Raw genomic sequence first — 22715 nt, forward strand, 5'->3', positions numbered from 1 at the left:
AGATTACAGATTTCATGTATATCCGGATATTCTTGATTATATAAAATATTTCTTCCGTTATCTATTTTGTGCTAGATTTTCCTTTTCGCCATGTTGCAATGAAGAAGTTTTTACTGCCATCTGGTAAAGAATACTAGAACTTCAACTATGTACTTTCGCGGAGAGGCTACCATTAGATAGCGCTTTTCTGCTCAACTTAGACGTTAGATCAGACCGGATATTGTGGTGGAATAGAGAAACAAATAGAAAGAAAAACTAGTGTGAAAACTCTCACGACTTCCTTTTAGTTTATTACGTAAGAAAATTTTCTTCAAATTTAAAATCTGTACGATAAAATGAATTAGGTGGCTTCAGTATAGAACACAAAATTATAATGATTCTATTTGAAGATAATGTGACCACACAGTTTCCCTTGAACCAAGAGAAGAATCATTTTTCTCGGGTAAAGGTTACACATAATCCAGGAGAAGAGCTAAACACACTTTAGGACAATGATAAAATAAAACAACACTTTAGCGAATGACAGTCTGAACCAGAAGCGACAATCAGAACTAGGAAGACACAGGGAAATCTTGGGAAAATGAAAAGTTACCGAAAATGCTAAGTAGTTTATGAAAAAAAAATAATAATAATGAACGAAATTGAAAACTCTGAATCGATAGTAAACCAAAACGACTTAAACTGTCGCCATAGACTCCAACTACACCTCATAGATTTACTAAATGAAGCCCATTCCCCAGGAACTATTTGATAGAACATGGACTTTAGCAGAGACAATTATTTCCTAAGAAAAACTTCAAATACGTATTATGATTGGACAAATGTTGTTTTTTCTTTAATTCATTGGTGAAATTTCGAGTTACTCTTATACAGGTTGATCCTATGTATATAAGAGAACCAAATTACATGCAAATATGTAGTTTACAGAGGGAGATATAGCGGACAAAATTTCATGCCGAGTTATGACCCAAAAAAAATATATACTCTCAATATCATCTCAATTTAGGCATCTGAACAAATGATAAATATAGCTTTTAACTGAGAAAAAGTATAGGGTATAAGAGGACAAAATTTCATACTAATATGTTGCTTACAAAAGAAAATGATATGTTATAGAGGGCACAATTTCATGACCCCAAAAAAATGTCAACTCTTAATATCTTCACAATTTATGCATCTGTACCAAAAATACTACAGCTTTTAACTGAGAAAAGTGCAGCTCCTACCCCCCCCCCCCCTACACTGAATGCTGAGGAAATCCTTGGAATGTGCCCCGGATGGACTGTGAATGTTTCGTCAGTGTGAAAAACTTGCACGGGGCCCGGAATTCGAGTAAGAATAACCCCCGTGCTTTGTCCAAGAGCCTTCTCGCACAATTCGCGAAAAATATATTACGTTCTAGACCCAATTGATTGTTTTTTGTTTTTGGAGAAAGAGCTAAAATGAATTTTTAAGAATCAAGGTTTCAAAGATAAATGGTTTGATAAAGACCAAAAAATAAAAACAAAGAAAGCGGTGAGAGTAATGCGCATGCTCATGCAAGCATGAACACGTTCCATTTCCATTACACACACACACACACACATTCGAAAACACCACGAACACGATCAAACATGTTGGGTAGTATATCAAGTTTAGGTAATCAGTGCATGGCTGAAATTTTGCTTTGTTTTTCACATCCCAATTATTATCAACTTGTAATTTACACTTTAACCAATTCATTAATAAAATATTTCGCTTATTATGTTAATTACAACTTTTTGGTACGTCATACGTGATTTTTTTGTGTTCCCCAGTTTGAAAGCCATTCATAAATGATGTCTCTTTAGTTGACAATTAAATTGAGAATTTTGTATTATAAAATTTATTCATTCAATTAAAATTCTTAAATCAAATTTAAAAATATTCAGTATGACTCCGACAGGGGAAACATACGCTATCTTTCTGAAAACTAAGTAATTAAAGCGGTACTTCCGGTTGAGCGATAATTGTTCACTAGGATGCCGTCAGGCCCTCTTGTAAAGTCCAGTTAAAAAATACAAGTTTCAACTCGCTGGGATTTAAAATTTTCCAGATATTTGTTGGTTTAAACTCTCAGATACCATTTTCTAAAAAAAAAAAATCACTTTTTGGGATACAGTAGACCCCGGAAAACGGATAACCGGTAGAAAATCTAAATAGAAAATTTGATTAATCGATATTACTTTCCTTTATCTAAAGAAAGAAGAAAGTAATAAATATAGTATATACATAAATCGCCACATATCATTTATGCTCATTCGAGTATGAAGAGTCCAATTGCTGTCTTTATAAAAAAGGACAAAAGAACCGATAAACTGAATAGTCTTTCATCTTTTTCTTTCTCTATTAAGGTCGCAGAATAGCCAATTAGAGAACGTAAACGTTTGTATGACTGTATGTGATGCTCTAATTATACACCAAAAGGAAACAAATTAATATAAAAATTAAAAATAGAAAGTTTCTATACACCACTTGACTCATTGTGGGATTGAGAAGCATCTTCACAGTATACGAACTTTCCGAGTCCTCTACCGGAAATAAGTCGTATTAGTTGGAATTTAAACAAAAGAAGAAGCAGAAAGATACGTTCAACATTCCTCGTATGAAAAACGCACAAACAAAAATTGGGCTTACTAGATCTTAAGGCTGTGAGCCCACGAAGTCCAATTGTAATAGCTTTACAGGAGTAAGCCTGGCAAGCTATGTCTGGTTTGGTATCTAACAAGGTTAGAATATCTCACTCTCTGTACAGCTTGGGGCCCTCCATTGGGGACTCCATTCCGAGGTACCCTTAGAGGGATGTACAAACATTCCAAGAGATTCATGACGGTAAATCCTTAAAAACCTTTGGGGGTTATAGAGAAAGTATACATGTTAATACAGATTTATGGTGATAAGTGTGGATTGGTAAAGATGGGAGATCCACAGTTCGAATCCCGTGTGTTTGTTTTAAAAAAATGTTTATAAGTAAAGTATGGTGCTTCTCCCTCGTCCACAACACCTAATTTGGTAGCTCGAAGTTAAGCCCTGCCTGAAAAAAATAAGCGATTACTTAACTTAATATCCCACTACAGTATAGTAATGTATTGCCTATTTTTTAGGCGGACTTTACGTCCAACTAACAATTAGGTGTTGCGGACGGAGGCGACTAGCAAACATACTTAATGCTAAATTACTCACATTAACCATTAAATAAAATCCAAGACTTAGAAATAGGGAATCGAACCCACTAAACCAACAATACATCTTAACTTTGCGGGTCTAGCCTATAACCGCCTAACGTACTTTACTATAAATTTCCCATATTAACCATTTAATAAAATCCAAGACCTAGACCGGGGGAATCGAACCCACTAAACCAACAATACATCTTAGCTTTGCGGGTCTAGTCTATGGCCGCCTAACTTACTTTACTATAAATTTCTCATATTAAACATTAAATAAAATCCTAGGGTATGGGAATCGAACACACTAAACCAACAATACGAATATACAATAACAACAATACAACCAACTCGTACATCTTAGCTTTGTGGGTCTAGCCTATAACCGCTCAGCTGCCGTGGCGCCTTCTTACTATACTTTAATTATGTTCTAAAAATGTAAATATTCCATAATAATTAGGAATAAATAGTTTACTAACGCAGCAATGTAATATATGTCTTCTAAATAATTGTAATCCAATACTAATTACTTATTAATTTAAATTAATTAAAATCTCTATTAATTTTAGTGGCTTATTAAGTATAACTTAACTCGCACCTTTTCCACAGTGGTTTCCGAGTTGTATGGTACTAAGTTCTGGTAAAGATACTTTGTAGAGAGTGCAAAGTAAGTCAGCGAAAATAACAGACTTTAGTTGTATGGTGGTAATAACTGAGGGGGAAAAGGAAATTAAACCCATAAAACTATTTTCAAGGTAATAAAGTAACCTCATCAAAAGAATGAAACGAAATAAAAATCATCAATATTTTAGAAAATGTCAAATCCAGCAATTTATTTTTTGTATTTACTGAGTCTAAACACGAAAGATGAAAATGCAATATTTACACCTCGGAGGAAATGTCAAAAAGATAATGCTGGTAAAGAAGAAGAAGCAAATCTTGAGACAGAAAAGTAAACGTAAAATGTTTTACAGAAGGAGATACAACAACACTTTCATTGTAAATTAGTAATAACAGGAGAGTATCGTTAGCGAACTGGAATTTCATTGTCATGACTGTGGGAAGAATTCTGAAATATTAACCAAATGGAAGAAAGCTTTAATGGCTTTGTCATTGATTCCAATGGTGGAGGATGCTGCGGCTAAATCTCTCTCTCTTTCTAAAAACTGAGGCAAAATGTTTTTCCCTTTGGTGGTTTTTGGGTGCAAAAGACCTCCGCCTATTAAAACTAAATAACAAGGAGATCCCTCTTCTCTCCGGGAAGAATAACCAAGAAGTGTTGTATCTAGATAAAATCCTGGGCGCGACCTAGAGGCTACAAATCACTACCATCTTATTGGGGACAGTCTATTGCCCCCCCCCTGCACCATATTTCTCTACAAGATACTTTTTGGATGTCTTTAACCAGAGCCTATCTAGTTTGCATTCCAGGCTACCAGCAAACGTACCAAACATACTGCAGACTTTTCAGAACAAAGTACCAAGAATGAATTCGCCCCAGGAACTCACAAAAGACAACCTCTTCTTCTCCTATTACACACTACACCAAACCACAACTAACCTCTACAGGCCCCTAGAAGACTGAGACTCCGAAAACCATCAAAACTTTTGTAGAATTACAGTACCGCTAAATGTTCTACCACTTTGTGTAAAACCCCAGTGAGCTGGTCCATATTTAATAAGCAAATAATAAAAAAAGAAGGTGGTAAGACAAAATTTACTTTGGGAAATAAAACAAAAGAAAATTATGTGTATTTTTGTTAATACTAAGTTTCCCGCCTGTAGAAAAAAAAACATTGAAAGCGGAAATTAACCTTAGGAGCGGAAAAATCTTTGTTTTTTCTCACTCTGTCTCCCAACCCCTTCCTATCTCTTCAGACAGCTAGTAATCAAGGGAAACAAGAAATACATTTTCAGCTGGATCATAATGATTTCCCGCAGTTCCCCAGGGAAAGTGCTGTCTACATGACAGGCATGCTGATGTACGTCAAGCCAGGAGTGAGTAGCCTAGACTAACAGGGAACTTGTCTCATCCCACATACATTTTTTATTCCTTCTTCCCCCCAACTCTCCTCCACCTATCCAAGACAAGGAGATGATCTTGACCGTATTACTCTAGAGGAATGAAAAGCAGGATGTACGTGTCAGCCAGGATGATCTTCCACCATTAAAGGGTCATTGTCATGTCTAGTAGCCGACATAATCTATACAAACTCCGTGTCCCATCGCTCTTGTTGACAAGTCAAATAAAGCGAAGATAATATACTGTGGAGAAAGTGGCTTATCGCCATAGTGATTGGTGGTGATGGGGAGGAGGAGAAGGGAATTCTATTCAGATTTCATTTAAATCGTTTTTCCGACGCAATGCTATTTAAAAAAATATATAATAAAAGCCCTTTAGCTCGTATTGTTGTTGCTAATTTCCATTTAAGCATTCTCTTCATTTTCTTTGAAAGGAACAGTGATCTAGATTTTTCTTTTACACACAAAGAAAATAACTTGTTTTCCAGGTCAAGTGATTTTTAATTAATTTTCCTTTCAGATGATCTGAAAGTTAATTACTTTCTATCAGAGTAATCTCTTGAATGTTTTTAGAATCATGAAGATTTTAAGTATTCAACGGATATATCCGTTTTGGATTCCCCTGAGGGCGGAAATGTGTGTGAGAGAGTTTATTTACAAAAGCTCCAAAAAAAACCAGGAAGTTCAAATTTGACATTACTCTAAAGAACCCAACCCAAAGTTTCTTTCGCAGCTAGGCCAGCGGTTTTGGAATTCTCAGGAGTTGCTGAGACAGGCTGAGAAAGGATATCCTTGTATGGGTTCCTGTCAAGAGTATTAGAGATGCTAAATGTTTCGATTCTCTACATCCAGAAGAGTTATTCCACAACAACAACAATAACAACAAAAATTGCGGTTTAAGACCGTAGAATTTATAAGAAGAAAAAGGTATACCAACTAGCCGCACTTTAGGGATAGTCCACGGCCCTCAATTGAAGCTTACAAAATTTTAAGATGTACAATGCTCATCCAATTTAGCGATATGTACAAAGGAAAAGGCTGTGCGAAAAAATAAATAAAATAAGTACGCCTAAAGAATTTTGGTTTTTCCGTGTTCCCAAATGCTGATCGTAGGTACGTTTATGAGCACTGCATTGGAGTACCTAAAGCCATATATGCGTGGAGTGTTCGTCTTTATTAATCCCATGGAATCATTAGACTTCCGGCAGACAAGAGATTTTTTTTTTCATTTTTTGACCTGACGGCTATTTTAAGGACCCAGACTTAAAATTAAAGGAAATAAAATTGGATCCGGAGGGAAATCACAAATTAAATTGCATTAAAATAAAATAAAAAATATCAAATTACATAAATACAAAACTGATCACTTACTAAAAACAGCAGATATCGCAAAGCGTCACTTACCTGGGGGAAAAAAATAAAACAAATGATTAGTTCACTAAAAAATGAAAAGATGGCGTTAATATTTTTGTTTCATTTTCTTTTGAAAGTTTGAAACTGCGGAGAAAGATTTAAGATTGTAAATAAAAAGCCTGAATTCTAAATCCAGGAGCTGATGATGCTGTTCATAAATGCATATTTCCGGTAAAAATCCTAAATCTCAATTCTGCACTGTTACAATACTTCCGCTTAAAAGGTGTTACGAGACAAAAAGAGCAAAATAAAGTGGTGGGAAACGCAGAATTATTTAATTAGTGAAATAATAGAAAATTTTCTAAATTGTAGACTTGAATTTTCCATATTACGTAAAAAAAAATCACTTGAAAGATCTAAAAAGTGAAAATTTATGAAAAACTACGGAAACCAATAATCATGGACACCATCTAGGCTGATAGTTTATTCTCTAAGGGTACGTTCACAACGGAGCTGTGAGCATAGATAATAGCGGAGATGATAGCAGTGATGCATCAGCGCTTATAGAATAACCTAGTAGTACATTCTTATGTGAGCGTGCACAACGAAGCTTCGACTAGTGACTCATACTCGCTGGTATAAACGAGCATAGATGATAGAATTGAATTTTTCATTTTTCTGCTAGCTGAACTCCAGTATCGGAGCTTCAAAATGGAGGTAGAAAAATTAATTAGTGCTGTCTATACTCATTATTTTTGGTTATTATTTTATTATTTACTTTTAAACAATATTTTGTTTTTTAAATCGTGCTTACATTTATTTTTATGTGTATTTATTTGTTTTTCCTCAATATAACCTTACCTCAGAGTTATCACTAGTTTTTCTTCTATAGTTATAGGATTTCCATGACAATTTTTCCAAAGTTTTCTTAATTTTGACCTTATTTTTTCTAAAATATAGTCGAATGTGGGTGGACCCATCCTCACATATTCAAAAAAACGATCCGGATAATTTCTAAGTTCCTTATATAAATAGTGAAATTCGCCCAAAGTACTTCGTTTTTTATTTATGGGATGTACATGATATTTTCTACATCTTTTTTCTTTAAAATATACCATTTGGTTGCTGGTGAACATAAAAACTCTTCTTCACTACTCGGACATGTTGCATGTATCACAGCTCCGTTGTGCACACTAATCAGCGATTTAATTTTACTCTATCAGTTATCATCTCTGCTATCATCTATACTCACAGCTCCGTTGTAAAGTACCCTTATTCAGACATTATTCAATGGACTCAACATTACCTATTCTAATGAAAGCGAACATCTTAGGCTGAATATTATTCAATGAGCAACTAACTAATGGGTTCCCAAAGATAAGGAAATTCAATTTAACTTGTTCAAGCCCTTTCTGTCATTTCTTTTTTTTTTTCGTTTTCAATAATAATGAAAACCGGATGTGAGTTGATTCACGGAAAATGTGTAATTAAATCACAATACAATTCTTCCATAACAAGTATGAAACTATCTGCATTCAATATGTAAAAGAAAAAAAAATAAATAAACCTTGGCATTCAACAGGTGAAAGCCGTGACATCTATTTCTATTACAACTTGAATTGATATGATTAATTCATTCATGATTGAAAATGAAAGTATATTCTTCAAAATATGGTGGTAATGAAGCCAAACAGAATAGAAAGTAGTGTCAGAGTTTGAAGATTTAGAATTGCAAACGCGAAAATGAAAATTAAAAAAAAAATATCATTTTTGTGAATCATGAAAAAAGTGAAAATGCATTCAGTGCTCATTAAGACATTTCCCTTCTACATAATGTTCATAATATAGAAATGGAACTTTAGGGAAAAGTCTATATATTCCCAAAAAGCTGGCCACTTAAAACTGAGGTTACAAACCAAGCAAAGAGCCAAGGCTGTTCCTCAGAAGAAAAGGGAAAATTAAGAACGTAGAATTACAGGAGATGTCAGGGTGTAAAGGAAACAGTAATCAAGGAAACAGAACTGATTACTTATGTAATGTGAACGTGTTATAAATACATGGTAACAATGCGCTTTAATTCTAATTTTATTCATTAAATTAGATGCAAATATATTAACTACTTTAGGATAATCCAATTCTACTGCTTTTCTTTTCATTCATATCTTTCTGTTTCTGTCAGAGATTGGCTATTGGGAGATTTTAATAGAATTCTTTTTAAATAATGAATGGAGCACTTTTCCCGATTTTTTTTTTTTTCCAGGAATTGTGGAACTGCTCAGAGGATTAGGGAACCCATAAAAAGCTAAGAAAAGTGTAGTAACAAATATTCCATCTTTTGAGGCTAAGATTGTTATGGATTTATGAGGGTTTTGTGGAACGCTGGTATACCATGGACAAGATTGCATTGGCATAGCAACAACCCTTAGCGTAGAACTGGAGGATTAATTCTGCGCAAAGGATTGAGGTGTAGGAAAGATGCAAGGAGAGATTTCCTTTAGACACTTCAACGCAGGAAGGGGCCTACATGGACCCCAGAGGGAGATTGTTCAGAAAGAATTGGAAGATTAAGTAGTCAGTGAAATGAAACATTTCTTTGAGCTTCCACAGTAAATCAGGATGCAATACCCCCTCTTAAGAGCCTGAGCAAGATCAAAGTTATATCCTAACAAATACTGACAGCAACCCCCTTAGAGAGATTAAACTAGGGCGTCCTCAAGGCCTACGCCACTGCGACCCCTTTGGTTCTATTGTGGCTCCCCTCACTCTAAAGCTCGCCCTCCAGACCAGACCTGTCCTTTTAATCAGACTCTTGATACTGGAGAGCGGCTCTTGGGTAAAGCTCTCACAGGTTTTGGTTTTTCCTCCCCAGAGAAGTAACATCCTTAGCCACACGAGCCCCTCACACTGACACCAGTGCCGCTTCTTCCTCTTTCTGACAGAACCTGCAAAGGCTATCATCTGCCAGGCCCATGCTTTTGCATGTGTTTCCTGAGCCTGCAGTGGCCGGTTAATAGGCCTACAAATCATCCTTATAGCCGCCCCACGGCCTTGATGGATTAATTCTGCAGTCAGCCTCGGCGAATAGCCTTTAATGAACTCCTTCGCCTGCAGCAACCCCCTTGAGTAAGTTGTCGTTAAAATAAAAAAAGTAAAATTTAGAAAACAATCCCCTCTTTGATCACTGTTGAATCCTTAATAAAATTCTTCATCCAAAATTGAGAAGTTCTCACAAATAGGAGCATATTATTTTTAAATAAAAAAGATGTTATTGGGTGTCTACTTCTTTCATAAATAACTGAAATTAATTTTTTTAGCTTGTTAATTAAAGAAAAAGAGGTGCTATTAATTGACAAGAATAATGTTTAATTCAAACAATGCTGCAGTACGTGACACTTAGTTTGGGCCATTAACGTCGCATAAATTTTCACTCTACCGTTCTACATATCTAATTCATTAAATTAGTATATAATAATTAAATTTGGCTTCTTCTCCGATTTAATATCCTGTAATAAATAAGGACTCCGAGAAATTTTTTGCTTTACATCTTCAGCTGGAAAAAAAGATAATGTAAATCTTTTTTTTTTTTTCTTTTTTTTTTCTAAACTGAGACTTCCTTTGGAGAGGGAAGTGATCTATTCCAGTTCTTCAGGGATTCTGATAACCCTAGGGTACTTCTGTTACTAATAACAATAACCATAATATTGCCCACCTTCAATCGCACATAAAACATATAGAACCTACAGAGAGCTAGTCATACACAAAGGGATAGCCTCATCCCCCCAGCAAACACCTGTGTCAGCTTACTTTGGTGTAACCTCCTCTGTTTTTTTTTTCCACAACTTTTATTTGCTCATGCGATGTCCAAGATCCAAAAAAAATCACCCTACCGATTGCCACGCATTCACCTGGAGGTCATTTCCTTCCTCCTCGTATCAGATACAGGAGGGCCCACTGACACATTAATTTCTAAAAACCAACTTTTTTTATTTGAACTCAGAAAACCAAACTGGTGTAAACTCAAAGTGTTCCTCTGTAACTCACAAATTTTCTTACAAATTCTGAATATTTAATTCTTACGGCCACATTGTACAGTTTGTAACCATAAAATTGAAATGTAACCTTAACAAGGAATTCTATTCATAACCTGCCACCGATAACTGCTATAAAAAAAAAGGTTTTCAACCTATAACGTGTTTACTACAGTGTGAGGCGTAGGAGCCATTTTGGAAAAATTGAATAATGAATTGGTTATTGAATATCATAAAATAACAATTTGAGAATACAAATGATCTACAGAGTTTTTTACACTACCATCCTTGCGGCTCTCGGTAAAATTTATTAAAATTATTCAAGGAAAAATGGCTCTTTACTTAGAATAGGTCGCAAAGAATCACTTTCATTTGAAGAATTTTCTTCCTAATTTTCAAATAAAAATATTCACTACTTCACAGGATCTTTCCAATTTATTAAATGCCCTAGAATAGGGGTGGGCAACCTATTTTAAGTAGAGAGCCATTTCTCCTTAAATAATTTTAATAAATCTTACCAAGAGCCGCAAGGATGATAGTGTAAACAAACTCTATAGATCATTTGTATTCACAAATTACAGTACGTTCCTCGATTAACCGGGCTGACCTCCGGCTATACCCACCCCGGGAAAACTGAAATCCTGGTTAAACCGATACATAGTAATACATTACTATTTCGTCCCAGAGATCAAATCAGGATCTTAGACGGCAATTCTTTTTTTTTTTTAATTTTTTGCAATTTTTTACATACATATTTCTTATTTTTTAAAAATAAATCCCAAGAAATTCAGTGCTAATTGCACCATATTTTGGGTTTTTACATACATACATAATGACCCTTCAAGAAAATCAGGTATAAAAGAGTTGCTGCCACCGCCTACAATTATGTTACATCGGAAGACAAAAAATTGTCATGTCACCACCTGAAATTAACTTTTGTTTCGGCGCCGATCCAGGGGTTCTAATGATGACTCAACACGATCCCGGTTAATCCGAATCCCGGGTTAACCGAGGGCCGGTTAATCGAGGTTGTACTGTATTATTTTATGATATTCAATAACATTTAAAAGTTTTATATATTTATTTTCACATATTGCAAAGTAAATAAATAAAATAAATAATAACTAAACCTGTGTTTGAATGAAAAGGCGGCAGTCTTATATAATTACGTACTTTATTTTAATATAATTCTGTTCAATTTCTAACTTATCACATTTAAAATTATTTTTTGAAAAATATCTTTACTTCAATAAATGAAATTTTGATTTTTTTGAATAAAATTCAAATTTATAATTTATTTTGGGCAGTCTTAAAGAGTCACACAATTTGGATAAAAGAACCGCCCTGCCCTAGAAGAAACTAACTGCTCCCTTTTCCTTCAAAGGAATGTTTCTTGTCTTATCTATAGTAAAACTATCAGCACCATTGTTGAAGACACCAAAGGAAAATCTATTATATGAAACTATAGAATAACGATAGACAAAGTGGGAAATGACCAAAAAAGAAGAAGCAATTATCTGGAATAGTTACGTAGAAGAATCCAACATGGTCTCTCCCCTCGGTACACACATGAAAAATTAAAAGGACACTTTCTAATATGTAGGTTACGGAACAGTAATCAATAAACACATACAAAAAGAAGGCGACGAGCAGTTTGATCCCCGGATAATCATAAAAGATAACCCCCCAAAAAAGTTGAACTTTTTTTCTTTCTTTTAATACATCGGTGCCGCCTAGAGACGCACTTAACACTCTATCCCCTCCACCACCCTCCGGGGGATGCGCCAAGGTGTACGCAGAGAGTGTTGGTTACCCCCCGCTTGGCTGAAAACTCAATTTCCCCTGTGAAGTATAAAAGTTACTAGTTTACATGTTACACTCGTCACAACTCTGCCACTCTACTTACAGTACACATCGCGGCCCCCACCAATATGCTGCCGATCAGGTATTCTTTAATGTATTTAATTATTTATTTATTTATGTAAAACAAAAATTTGTATTTAATCGTGTTTCTGTGGGAAAAATCAATTAAGTGTTGTGTGATTTATTATATCTATATGTGTTGGACGGGCGCCACGGTAGCCGAGCGGTTAAGAGGCGAGACCTGCGAAGCTAATATCTATTGTGGTACTGGGTTCGATTCCCGGTCTTAGACCTTGGATTTTAATTAATGGTTAATAAAAGAAATTTACAGTAAAGCATGTTTGCTAGTCGCCTCCGTCCACGACACCTAATTGGCAGTAGGACGGTTAAGCCCCGCCTGAAAAAGTAGGCGATTACTTTACTTTTACTTTACTTCTATATGTATTGGAAAATGCCTTCCAAAATCTGTTTATCTCTATGTTAGAACAATTTCGTCGTTGCAGCAGAAAGGGTGGTGGAACAGCGGAATTCTAAATAAAGAAAGAGTTAGGAGTTCCTATAAGGGGTGTAGTTAGACAGTGAGAAGATTCATCGGATGGTTCTGCTTAATTTTAGAAGGTAATCTATTTGGTCAAAGGATGTTACTTCTCGAGAAGGAAAAACCAAGGCCTGTGAACTTTACCCAGGGGAGCCGCTCTCCAGAATTAAGAGTCTCTATTAAACGGAAGGGTCTAGAGGGCGAGCTCTAAAGCTGGGTAGCCACAATAGATCCAAAGGGGTCGCCGCAGTGGCGTAAGCCTTGAGGCCGCCCTAATTTAATCTATCTATCTATCGATTCGATCAGCAAGTGCTAGTGCTTAGTGGACACTTGCCTATTGGCATGTCATCCATTTTTAGTTGAATGGGGCTGCACTAAAGTTGAAAAAGTTAGGAACTCTCATAAGTATGAAATATGGCGGCCATTGAAAAGATTAGGTTCCTTCTCGCTTAACACGCTGAAGATCACAATTCAAGTGATTCTGGGGTATTGCCAGAATACGCAGAGAACACTACAACATCCCAATTTATGGCTAGGGTTATAGGCTGTTTAGAAAAATCCTGCCGTGAATAAGGTCTTTCCCATAATAAGGGCATTCGGGATATAACAGATTGCCTGGCCAGGGAGAGAGAGAGATCTCTTGTTTTCATTGGAACCGATTCTTTTTTTGATGCCTTTTGCATAAACGCCTTGCTACAATGGAGGCAGCTCTGAAGGGATCTAGTGGAGTTTATATAGAATTTCACAGGCCTCGCATGTGTAGCAATCGAGATGCGGTAACAGTCGCAGAAATAATGGTTTGGGAAGCCAGAAGTGTAGGTGAAGTTTATAAGTAGCTACTTGCCGAAACTTACTGCGGTATTATAAGGACACAGACGTCCATTCGGAGGATGATCGTAGGCCTCCTAAAGAGGGCCTAACAGAAGATAGCCTATGTAGATTCTATCTGATGGTAGAGAAAACGGTTCCTGGATTGTTTCTAGTACGAAAGGATGGTATGACTTACCGAGTTTTTGGCTCTTCGTAGAAGAGGCTGTGGATACCCTACAATATACCCTTTTGAGTTGCGATGGCAGAAAACAACTCGCATGGTGATTGGGCTTTTGCCCTCTCATCGCTGCGAAGATTTTTTTAATAAATAATATTAAATCAATGATTTCTGAACAAATGCACAGAATGTTAGCCAAAAATAATAGGTAACCTAATCTGATGCAGTCTTCATAGATTTTCCTTAGATACAATCTTTGATTTAATCCGAGGGAAGGGAAATGAGCAAGCAAGGAAAAATCATCGATATAATTTACTTACAAGGTGAAATTAAAGAAAAAGACTTTTGTCTCACAGCTGATTTTAATGACCTGTTAATCCAAACAATTACTGGCTAGAAAACACCTCAACAATAACATTAAGTAAAACATCTATTTACTATAATAATAGACATGTTTTGTCATGTTTATACCGGAAGGAGAATCTGAAGCAGCTACGTAGTACTAGTTTTGCTCTAGGCACCAGAGCGACCCAGATGTAATCCTCATTCGACCGTAACTAAACACACAGTATGGACACGATGTTTTTTATTTTTTGGTTGAACATTGCATGCTTATTCCATGGCATATCATGTATTCAAGCTTTTTTGAGGGGGAGGGGTCATATTTTTTTGTAAAATAATTTTATTCAACAAGGTTCTTTCTTATCTTCTTAACTAGATCACGAATTCTGAAATCGATTATTGAAATTGGGTTTGAATATAATGGGAGCACTTTATATTAAAGTATACTTAATGAAAGCTGCATAGGAAACTGTGAACATAGACAAGGTTCTTTAAAGCTTAAAGCTCAAATTATAGGGCAAACCCATTCTTCTTCATCATGAAGTTGAAAGACGTTCGGTTTCAAAGAGAGTCTGCCATTGGATGTATTGGACACCCTAACTCCAATAAAAATAATCGCTTAAAGTTCAAATTTTCCAATGTGCTTTAGCTACCACCATCTGTTCCCTAAGAACAAAGCTATTGCGACAAAAAGCACCAAAACGGAAGTGCCTCTCTACTAAACCGATTTCTTAGTGATTCGAAGGTTTTCTCGAGGAAAAAAAAGAAGAAAAGCTACAATGATATTTCGCTCATTTCACGAATGAAAGACCATGTTCTCTGGTAAAGAGGTAGAGTTAAGCACTTTCCCTTTAAATTTAAAAATCCTTTATATTACTAATAAAGAAAATTGAGTTCAGCGAGGGGTAATTTCCTAAGTAATCGTTTTTCTTTTTTTGGGGGGGGCCCCAAAATATTTTCAAGAAAATTTCATTACGTAAATTGGGGTAACACAGAAAATCGTGTGTATGATGGTACCTGACTTCGCCCCCCCCCAACCCATTCATTTAAATACATTGTGTATTATAAATCTATACTTTATAGTATAATATAGAGGGCAGGTTACTGTTGCATGAAGGTTAAGGTCTAGTTACCACTGATTGCCAGTGTCGTATCGTTTAATTAATCATTGATTAATGGACTCATTGATAAGACAATACACTAAATAGTTGAATTAAACTAGATCTAGATAGTAACTAGCGTTCATAAAGATCTAGTATTAACTACTCTATGAAAAAATTGAAGGAAAATATTACTCATAATTAATGCATAAACCTCATTTTTTTAAATATAAAATATTAATAAAGTAGGTCATAATAAAATTAATAATTAAAATATGAATATATAATAAATCCTAAATGATTTGTTCAATTATTTTATTTTATTTATTTTTTAAAAGTCAATTGATCAAGTAGAGCATCACAGTAATTAGTAACAGCTTCATTAATAAATATCTTGTATTAATAATTTAATTTTATTTAACAATTTAATCTGTTTTCAAGATAACACCCCTCCATAATTCTACAAAGTCCACCCACAATATAGAGCTTTCGCTGAAAAGTAGATGTATACGGAAATTTTTTGCATTTCCGGTCAATACTCAATTTTGAAAAAAATTGAATGACTTGTCATTACTTAAATATTACACAAACACACATACAAAAAAATCTTTTAAAAAGATAACGCAATGTATGAAAGGAAATCGATAACGAGTATCGATTTAAAAGATTTTTAATAGTTAAGGTTTGCACATTAAGTGGTCGTTAGAGTTCGATTTTTATTTCTCCCCCCCCCCACCGGATTTGACTTTTTAAAATGAGCGAACAGATGATAAAGTGAAAATGTTTCAGGAGAAAATTACAGTTAATGTTTAATACGTGGATTTGTACACCGTATTATGGAAGTTACGTTTTGCTTCGTTCACATTACCCAAATCATCTTTCTCCCTATTATAAATACATCTTGTAGAGATAGCCCATCATCTTTTTTTTTTTATCTTGATGACGTTCTAATTATCTTACCCCCACCAAAAAAAAAAAACACGTTTTATCTTGACGTAATTATAACAAAAGCACGCCATATTTTTTTGATAAACTAACAAGCGGAAGGAAGTAATCTTGTCCAAGCGTTCTTATTACTCTTTTTATTTCGCGGTAAACTAAGAGACTGTACATAATAAATTAAAGGACTAAAATTGAGCACAACATCCTGCACAGAGAGGAGGAAACATATAAAGGTATTTGGACTACATATCCACCAACCAAAGGAAATACAGCCGTTCAACTATGATACGAAACATTTGGCTTTAACTTGGCCGTGGAATACATATTTGCGGTTTACCTCCTTTTGGAGATGATTATCACCGTAATGATCAGGTTTAAAAGAGGTTGGTATGACTGTTTTGGGAGGAGTACAGCAAAAAAAAAAAAAAAAAACGTATAATTTTTGTAATGCAAAATCCATAATTATGGACCAAGGCACCAAAGGTTTATTCGCTTTCTAGCATCTGTGTAGATTGTAGATTACAAAAGGAGTGGCTTTAAGGCAAATCTACAGCGAACTAAAAAGATCTATTGAGGCACTTTATTGTAACAGTGTTTGTGGAGAAATGTAAGCGTATGTGTATTTGTGTGTAAGTAGAGGTTCGAGTTTGTCAGTGTGTTCACTAAACACAAATAATTGAGGAAGTAGTATCGTAATCGCAACAAATTTTCTAAATTTATTGTTAAACCGGAAACATCTGTTCTGACGTCATATCTGTAAGGACATTTAGCTGATAGAGCTTCACCCAAAGGATTTGGGACGTTCTTCTAATAATTTTCCTTGTAATTTACAGTAAACGAATTTAAAAACTAATAATTAATATATGTATATATATATATTTTTTTTCTACAGAACATTGCTGCTGTTAGTGACCGTTGGAGGATGTTTCGCCGAACAAGAAAAGCTAGGTTCCGGTCTAAGAGTGTTGTACTCAGTATACAGGCAATGCGAAGATTCTAATGATTCGTTCACATGTTTAAAAGCAAGAGCTGTTAAATTAATCGACAGAGCAATTAGCGCAGAATCGATTCCAATTATTGATGGTAAGAAAAACAAGTTTTCTAGTTTTGTTTAATTAGTTTATCCTACTACCATATTGAAAGCAGGCTATCGATTTTTGTTGACATTTTTTTTGTAGAAAGCCTGAGAGACACGGCGAACTAGAGTCTATTGTGGTGCCAATAATTAGTACAGCTCCTGCAGTCTCTTGTTTGTCTGAATAGGATTAGAATTCTGATGAGTGGATCCTGGGGTCTTTCTTCAAAAAGTCGAACTCTCAGCATATCTTTCGAACAATCACAGTGATGTTTCCACTTCTTCCTGTCGGATATTTAAACAAGCTATTCGTTGCATGTGTTACGGAAGCTTATCGCCATTCGAATAAGCGTCCAGCTTTATTGGTAAATTACAATAATGAATTTAAGCGAATTATAGACTTTAACGCTTGCACAAGGCGAGGATTTTCCAATGTTCCGCTCCTGTGACCAACTGCATACCCGATTCTTTGATAGACGCACTTACTTTGCAATGCCACAAAAGAATTCAGATCTTTGGCAATGCCAATGCCACCTTATCCCTAATGTGCGACCACCAAAGAGAAAGACTATAAAATTTAATTGATATTGCTAGCCAAGCAGAACTGATACGAATATAGTCTTAAGCTTTTTAAAGTTTTTTTTTTTTTTTTTTTCACTACGACTAATTTACGTAAAGGAATTAAGTAGACTGTAAGTAGCCTACGCTTGAAAACCCCCAAGAAAAGGGTGACCCAGAAATGGCGAACTGTGACGTTAAAGCACGCAACTCTAATTCGTTCATACTTTTGTTTAATAATTTCTCTACTTATTAAAACATTTATCGCAAATTATCGTTTAGCTGATAGTTTTTTTTAGTAAACTAATATTTAAAAACTTATCCGCCCTAGTGATTTGAGATACTCAAACTAAGGAGAGATTTACGATAGCAATACGGAGAGCTACCTAGAGCTACTTGATTAAACGACCAAGTTCTTGTGCGTTCCATCATCTCCTTTTTGTAGAATAGAATTTAGATGTCTCGAATGAAATGCATTCTTCCAGGTTACATCATTCTAGCACACAAGACCAAGATGTTAGCTTTCTCATAGCCATTATCGTCGCCGCGAATGTCTAAGAATCAATTAGAAAACCATTTCTGTCTTTAGCTTTCTAAATTGTCAAGCTTAAAGAGATGAACGGAAGGACTCTACAACAAAACTTGATCCATTGTTCTATTTCCAGTACCAAAGGAGCCATTTATGTCGGCAATTTTGTGGTTGGAAAGCTTGACATTATAACAATTCTAATTCCCGGAATGTTTACTTAAAATATTGCTATAGAACTCGCATCTATTTAAAAAAAAAAAAACTGTAATGGAAACGAATCGTATTTATTTGAAACTAAATTAATTTTAGAATTCTTTTACAAATGGGAATCTGAATGATATGGGATCACAATTAAATCGTGCTTATAAGGGTTAAGTGCTCGCAAAAATAAGGCTTAACCCTTAAAAGGAGTTAACAAGACATTTCGCTGAATACAAAGGAGGATATCTATCTTCAATCTGAAGCACATCTTCCAGATTTATTTCTTCCAGAGATTTTTTCCCAACTTGGAACGATTCTGCAGAGGATACATTCTTGTCCCATTTTGAGAACACTTCGTCTAAGCTTGATGGTTTGTCTAAAACGTCCTTGGATAACTAAACGAAATATTATTTAAGGAATAGAAAAAGAGGATCAGTTAATTTGTAAAAATACAAATGTTAGAGAGGCTGCATTTTCATCAGAAATTCATTCTTTTCTTTTAGTAAAACAGATTATTAATGATTTATTTTTATTTTGTAGGGATAGCATTAATAAAAAGACCGGAAGTTACGTCCAACGTACTGCTGGAACCATTGACAAATGATTTTGAATCCAGAGCATCCAAAGTGGACGATCTTTTATGGCAACGTGTGTCCGCATTTCTAGATACTCATTCAGTACAATTCAGGGTTCCATCGTTCATTCGCGATTATATGTATGATGAAACTAATGAAGAAGGTTAGTGAACGATTTTTAAATTTTTATATTTGGAATTAAAATGGTTTCTTATGTTTTTATACTTGCTAGTTACTGCCGTTCTTCAGGAGGAAGACAGATCGGTATACTCTATTCAAAGTATAGATAAAAAGAAACTAAACCATGATTCGTATTCTCAGGAGATATGTTAAACCTAGGCTAGTACTGATGCTGATTCCTTTTAGAATGTACAAATTTCAATTTTTTGATTTCATATATTTCATACCATAGGAAAGATCCTAAGTGAAAGTATGAATCATCAACTTCCGCTTAGACGTTCTCAGAAATCTACAGTTAATCAGTAACATGAATATTCCGGAGACCGACTGAATCTGCATGGTCTACGGCTCGAACGATTCTCTTTTACTGGAGTCTTGAGGGGGTCTACAATGCCCTCAGGAGTAAACCTCCTCTTAAGAGTGAAGCCTCTCTGGCAGAGCTCAGAATTGTTCTAGAAGGAGCTGCTTTTCTAAAAACCCCAATTCTACGGGGTCGAGGAATTTAACCTATACTAAAAAGATTTGGCCCTACGAAAGGAATTACTGCTCTCTTTTCTGTTATCATCTCATGAGGTTCGTTCGCTCAGCCTTAATTTTTGTAAAGATCTGTCCTTCAGGAGGCCGCAGCAGTATTTAGAACTACTATCTAGTAAAAAAATGGAATCCTACACCAGTGTTAAATGCTCTGAAACGGTAACATGGCCTCCTTAAAATTATACAATTGGTTAGTTAAAATGGCAAACTAGTTGAAGACAAATTTCTTATCTACGTTAATATATCGACAACAAGCTTCGATTTCCCAAAATCGAGGTTTCCATCTAATGAACAACTATGTGAAATTTGCAGTAAAGTATGTTTGCTATGAAAAAGTTCATATCGTGCAATTATGTTTTAACTTACTGCATGATCTCTAGATTGGGGGTTAGTGCCCTTAAAAGTACCATTTACCAACTAAATTTAAATTTTAAAATTTGTTTTGAAGGTCGTGGTAAGAAGAAGAAGATCCTACCAGCCCTACTGTTAGGTCTCATGTTCAAAGGATCACTGTTAGCTATTGCAATGAAAGGTTTAGCATTATTGGCCGCTAAAGCTTTGTTGGTGAGCAAGCTAGCTCTAGTATTGGCTGGTATACTCGCGTTGAAGAAATTGTTCTCCGGTGGACACGAGAAGACCACCTATGAGATTGTCAAACAGCCAATAGTATCGCACTCGCATGAGTACACATCCAGCCATGAAGGCGGTGGCTATGAACACGGTTACGGTAGATCACTGGACAGTAATGTAGCGCATCGTTTAGCTTTTAAAGCGCAACTATCACAGAAACAAGAAGCTGATCAAGCATAACCTGATCAAGAAGAAGAAGAAATTCGGTACAAAGTAAAGAAAATGAACAAGCAAGAAGAAATACCAAAAAAAACCTGTAGCGGAAACAACCAAAGATTTTTGTTAAATTTTAAAAAAATTTAAATTTATTTTTATATTTATTTAATTTATTTTATTTATTGTGTGTAGAGAGAGAAAAAAGAAGGTCGAATTGCTCAATACGAAAACAAAAAAGAAACGACTCGTTTTGACAATAAGGCTCACATTTTGGACCGATTTAGGAAAACAAAAGAACTGATTCATTTTTAACTGACTGACTCAATTTGAACCAAACGATTGACTGTAAACTCATTGACTCAAATTGAACCAAACGACTCATTGCGAACTCACAGACTCAACTAGATGACTCGGTACGACAGGTATGTCTTTTTTATTAAGACCATAAAATAAATTATAATGTAAGTAAATTAAAAATTGTCTCTTTTGTTCTGTAAATTTGTAATTTAAAACTAAATGATAATAATTTGGAAAATAAAGGAGTATAAATTTAAAATAGGATTTAAATTTTTAATGCTTTCATTTGTATATCCTTAAACCTTTTATTAAAAAAGGTTACACGAGCCTTTAAAACTCAATTGTAACGCGCAACTTACTTTTTAGTTTCTCTAACTGTCGTTAAGTGAGATTGTATTGAGTGGTGGCCAACTACAAGAATTAAGTTTTCACAGAGATACAAGTTTTTGAGGTCCTCTAATTTCGGCATAGCTTTGAACCCCTGAAGCAATCACGCCGTTGTTATAACGCTGAGCTTATCGTTTTTTGTTGTTTTTTTTCCTGACGATAACCTTAAGCTCTAACAATGATTTTTTTAAAAAAAAGTGAGTTTACCCATAGAAAAAAAACTTCAAACCCATAGAGAACCCATAAAAAACACTTTCAAAATCATCTCGCGGTAGGTGAAAAAAAAAAAAAACCATTTCGCCTTCCTTCCTGTTCCAAAAGTTATACTTCCGGTCGACGGATTCTTCCAAGCTATGTTACAATTAAGCACATAGAGGTAAGCAAAAGAGTTTCCGGTTATATTTCCCACTCTACAGTTCAAATACACACAATTTTCTAAAAACCATTTTTTTTGTGACGTAAATGGGTACCTTCTTAAAACTAATCATTTCCAGTGAAAACATTAAAAGGAAATTAAACACTTTTCGCTAAGCTTTCCTTATTTAAAGAGAGAAAGCTAAAAAATAATTTCCACCAATTAAACTGAATGATTTCAGTAAAAAGAGAAACAAGCCATTTATATCCGTTTCCAGTCGTAGAAAAGTCTAGAAATTAAAACAATAAAACATCTGTTTTGTCAATTTGATGCCATTAATAGTTTCTAACAATGTGCTGCCAAAAATGGAATTCAGTTCAAAACTTTTAGAATACTCAATTTAGGAGAACTTAATGTGCTCACGAATTAAATGTCTACACACACTGAATATTCAAAGTGACTTGCAGAGTGAAAGTAATGGCATTCTATGTAAATTAAGGGAATCAATTCAATGATTAGAAATTATGAATAAAATAATTTAGGATTTGAGGTAGGCACAGTTTCTACGTTTGATTTACCTTCATTCTATTTTCGCTAAATCACCGATATTATGACGCGGCAGTTATGGAGGCATAGGGAAACTCGTCCAATCCAATTTAAGATGGTCGTTAAAGGATGAAGGTAAAAAGTCTAGGAATGTCCTGAGACGTTTCTAATTAAACATATTTGCAACAAAGCACAGAGAAGTGGGCGATGAAACGTAGAAAATGGTCTTTAAAAAAATTATACCCCATTATTTAATGATGATTTAAAAACAAATCTTACCACAGTCAGAACCTTGATGATTTCAAAATGAGATAGACACAGTTGATAAATA

General features: G+C 34.9%; 2 protein-coding genes across 21 annotated transcripts in view; one reads left to right on the forward strand and one right to left on the reverse strand.

Annotated features, from left to right (window-relative positions):
• LOC141446838 (uncharacterized) overlaps positions 1-22715 on the reverse strand; it is a 366903-nt gene that overhangs the window by 222663 nt on the left and 121525 nt on the right. The gene's annotated exons all lie outside the window — the stretch shown is intronic.
• LOC141446832 (uncharacterized) lies at positions 12385-21354 on the forward strand. Its single transcript, XM_074113666.1, has 4 exons — positions 12385-12533; positions 17254-17444; positions 19265-19462; positions 20462-21354. The coding sequence occupies exons 1-4, from the start codon at positions 12520-12522 to the stop codon at positions 20821-20823; spliced, it is 765 nt and encodes a 254-aa protein (XP_073969767.1). The 5' UTR covers positions 12385-12519; the 3' UTR covers positions 20824-21354.

This window comes from Rhodnius prolixus, unplaced genomic scaffold (assembly GCF_049639745.1).
Source record: "Rhodnius prolixus isolate KJV_2025 unplaced genomic scaffold, Rpr scaffold_7, whole genome shotgun sequence".
Lineage (NCBI taxonomy): Eukaryota > Metazoa > Arthropoda > Insecta > Hemiptera > Reduviidae > Rhodnius > Rhodnius prolixus.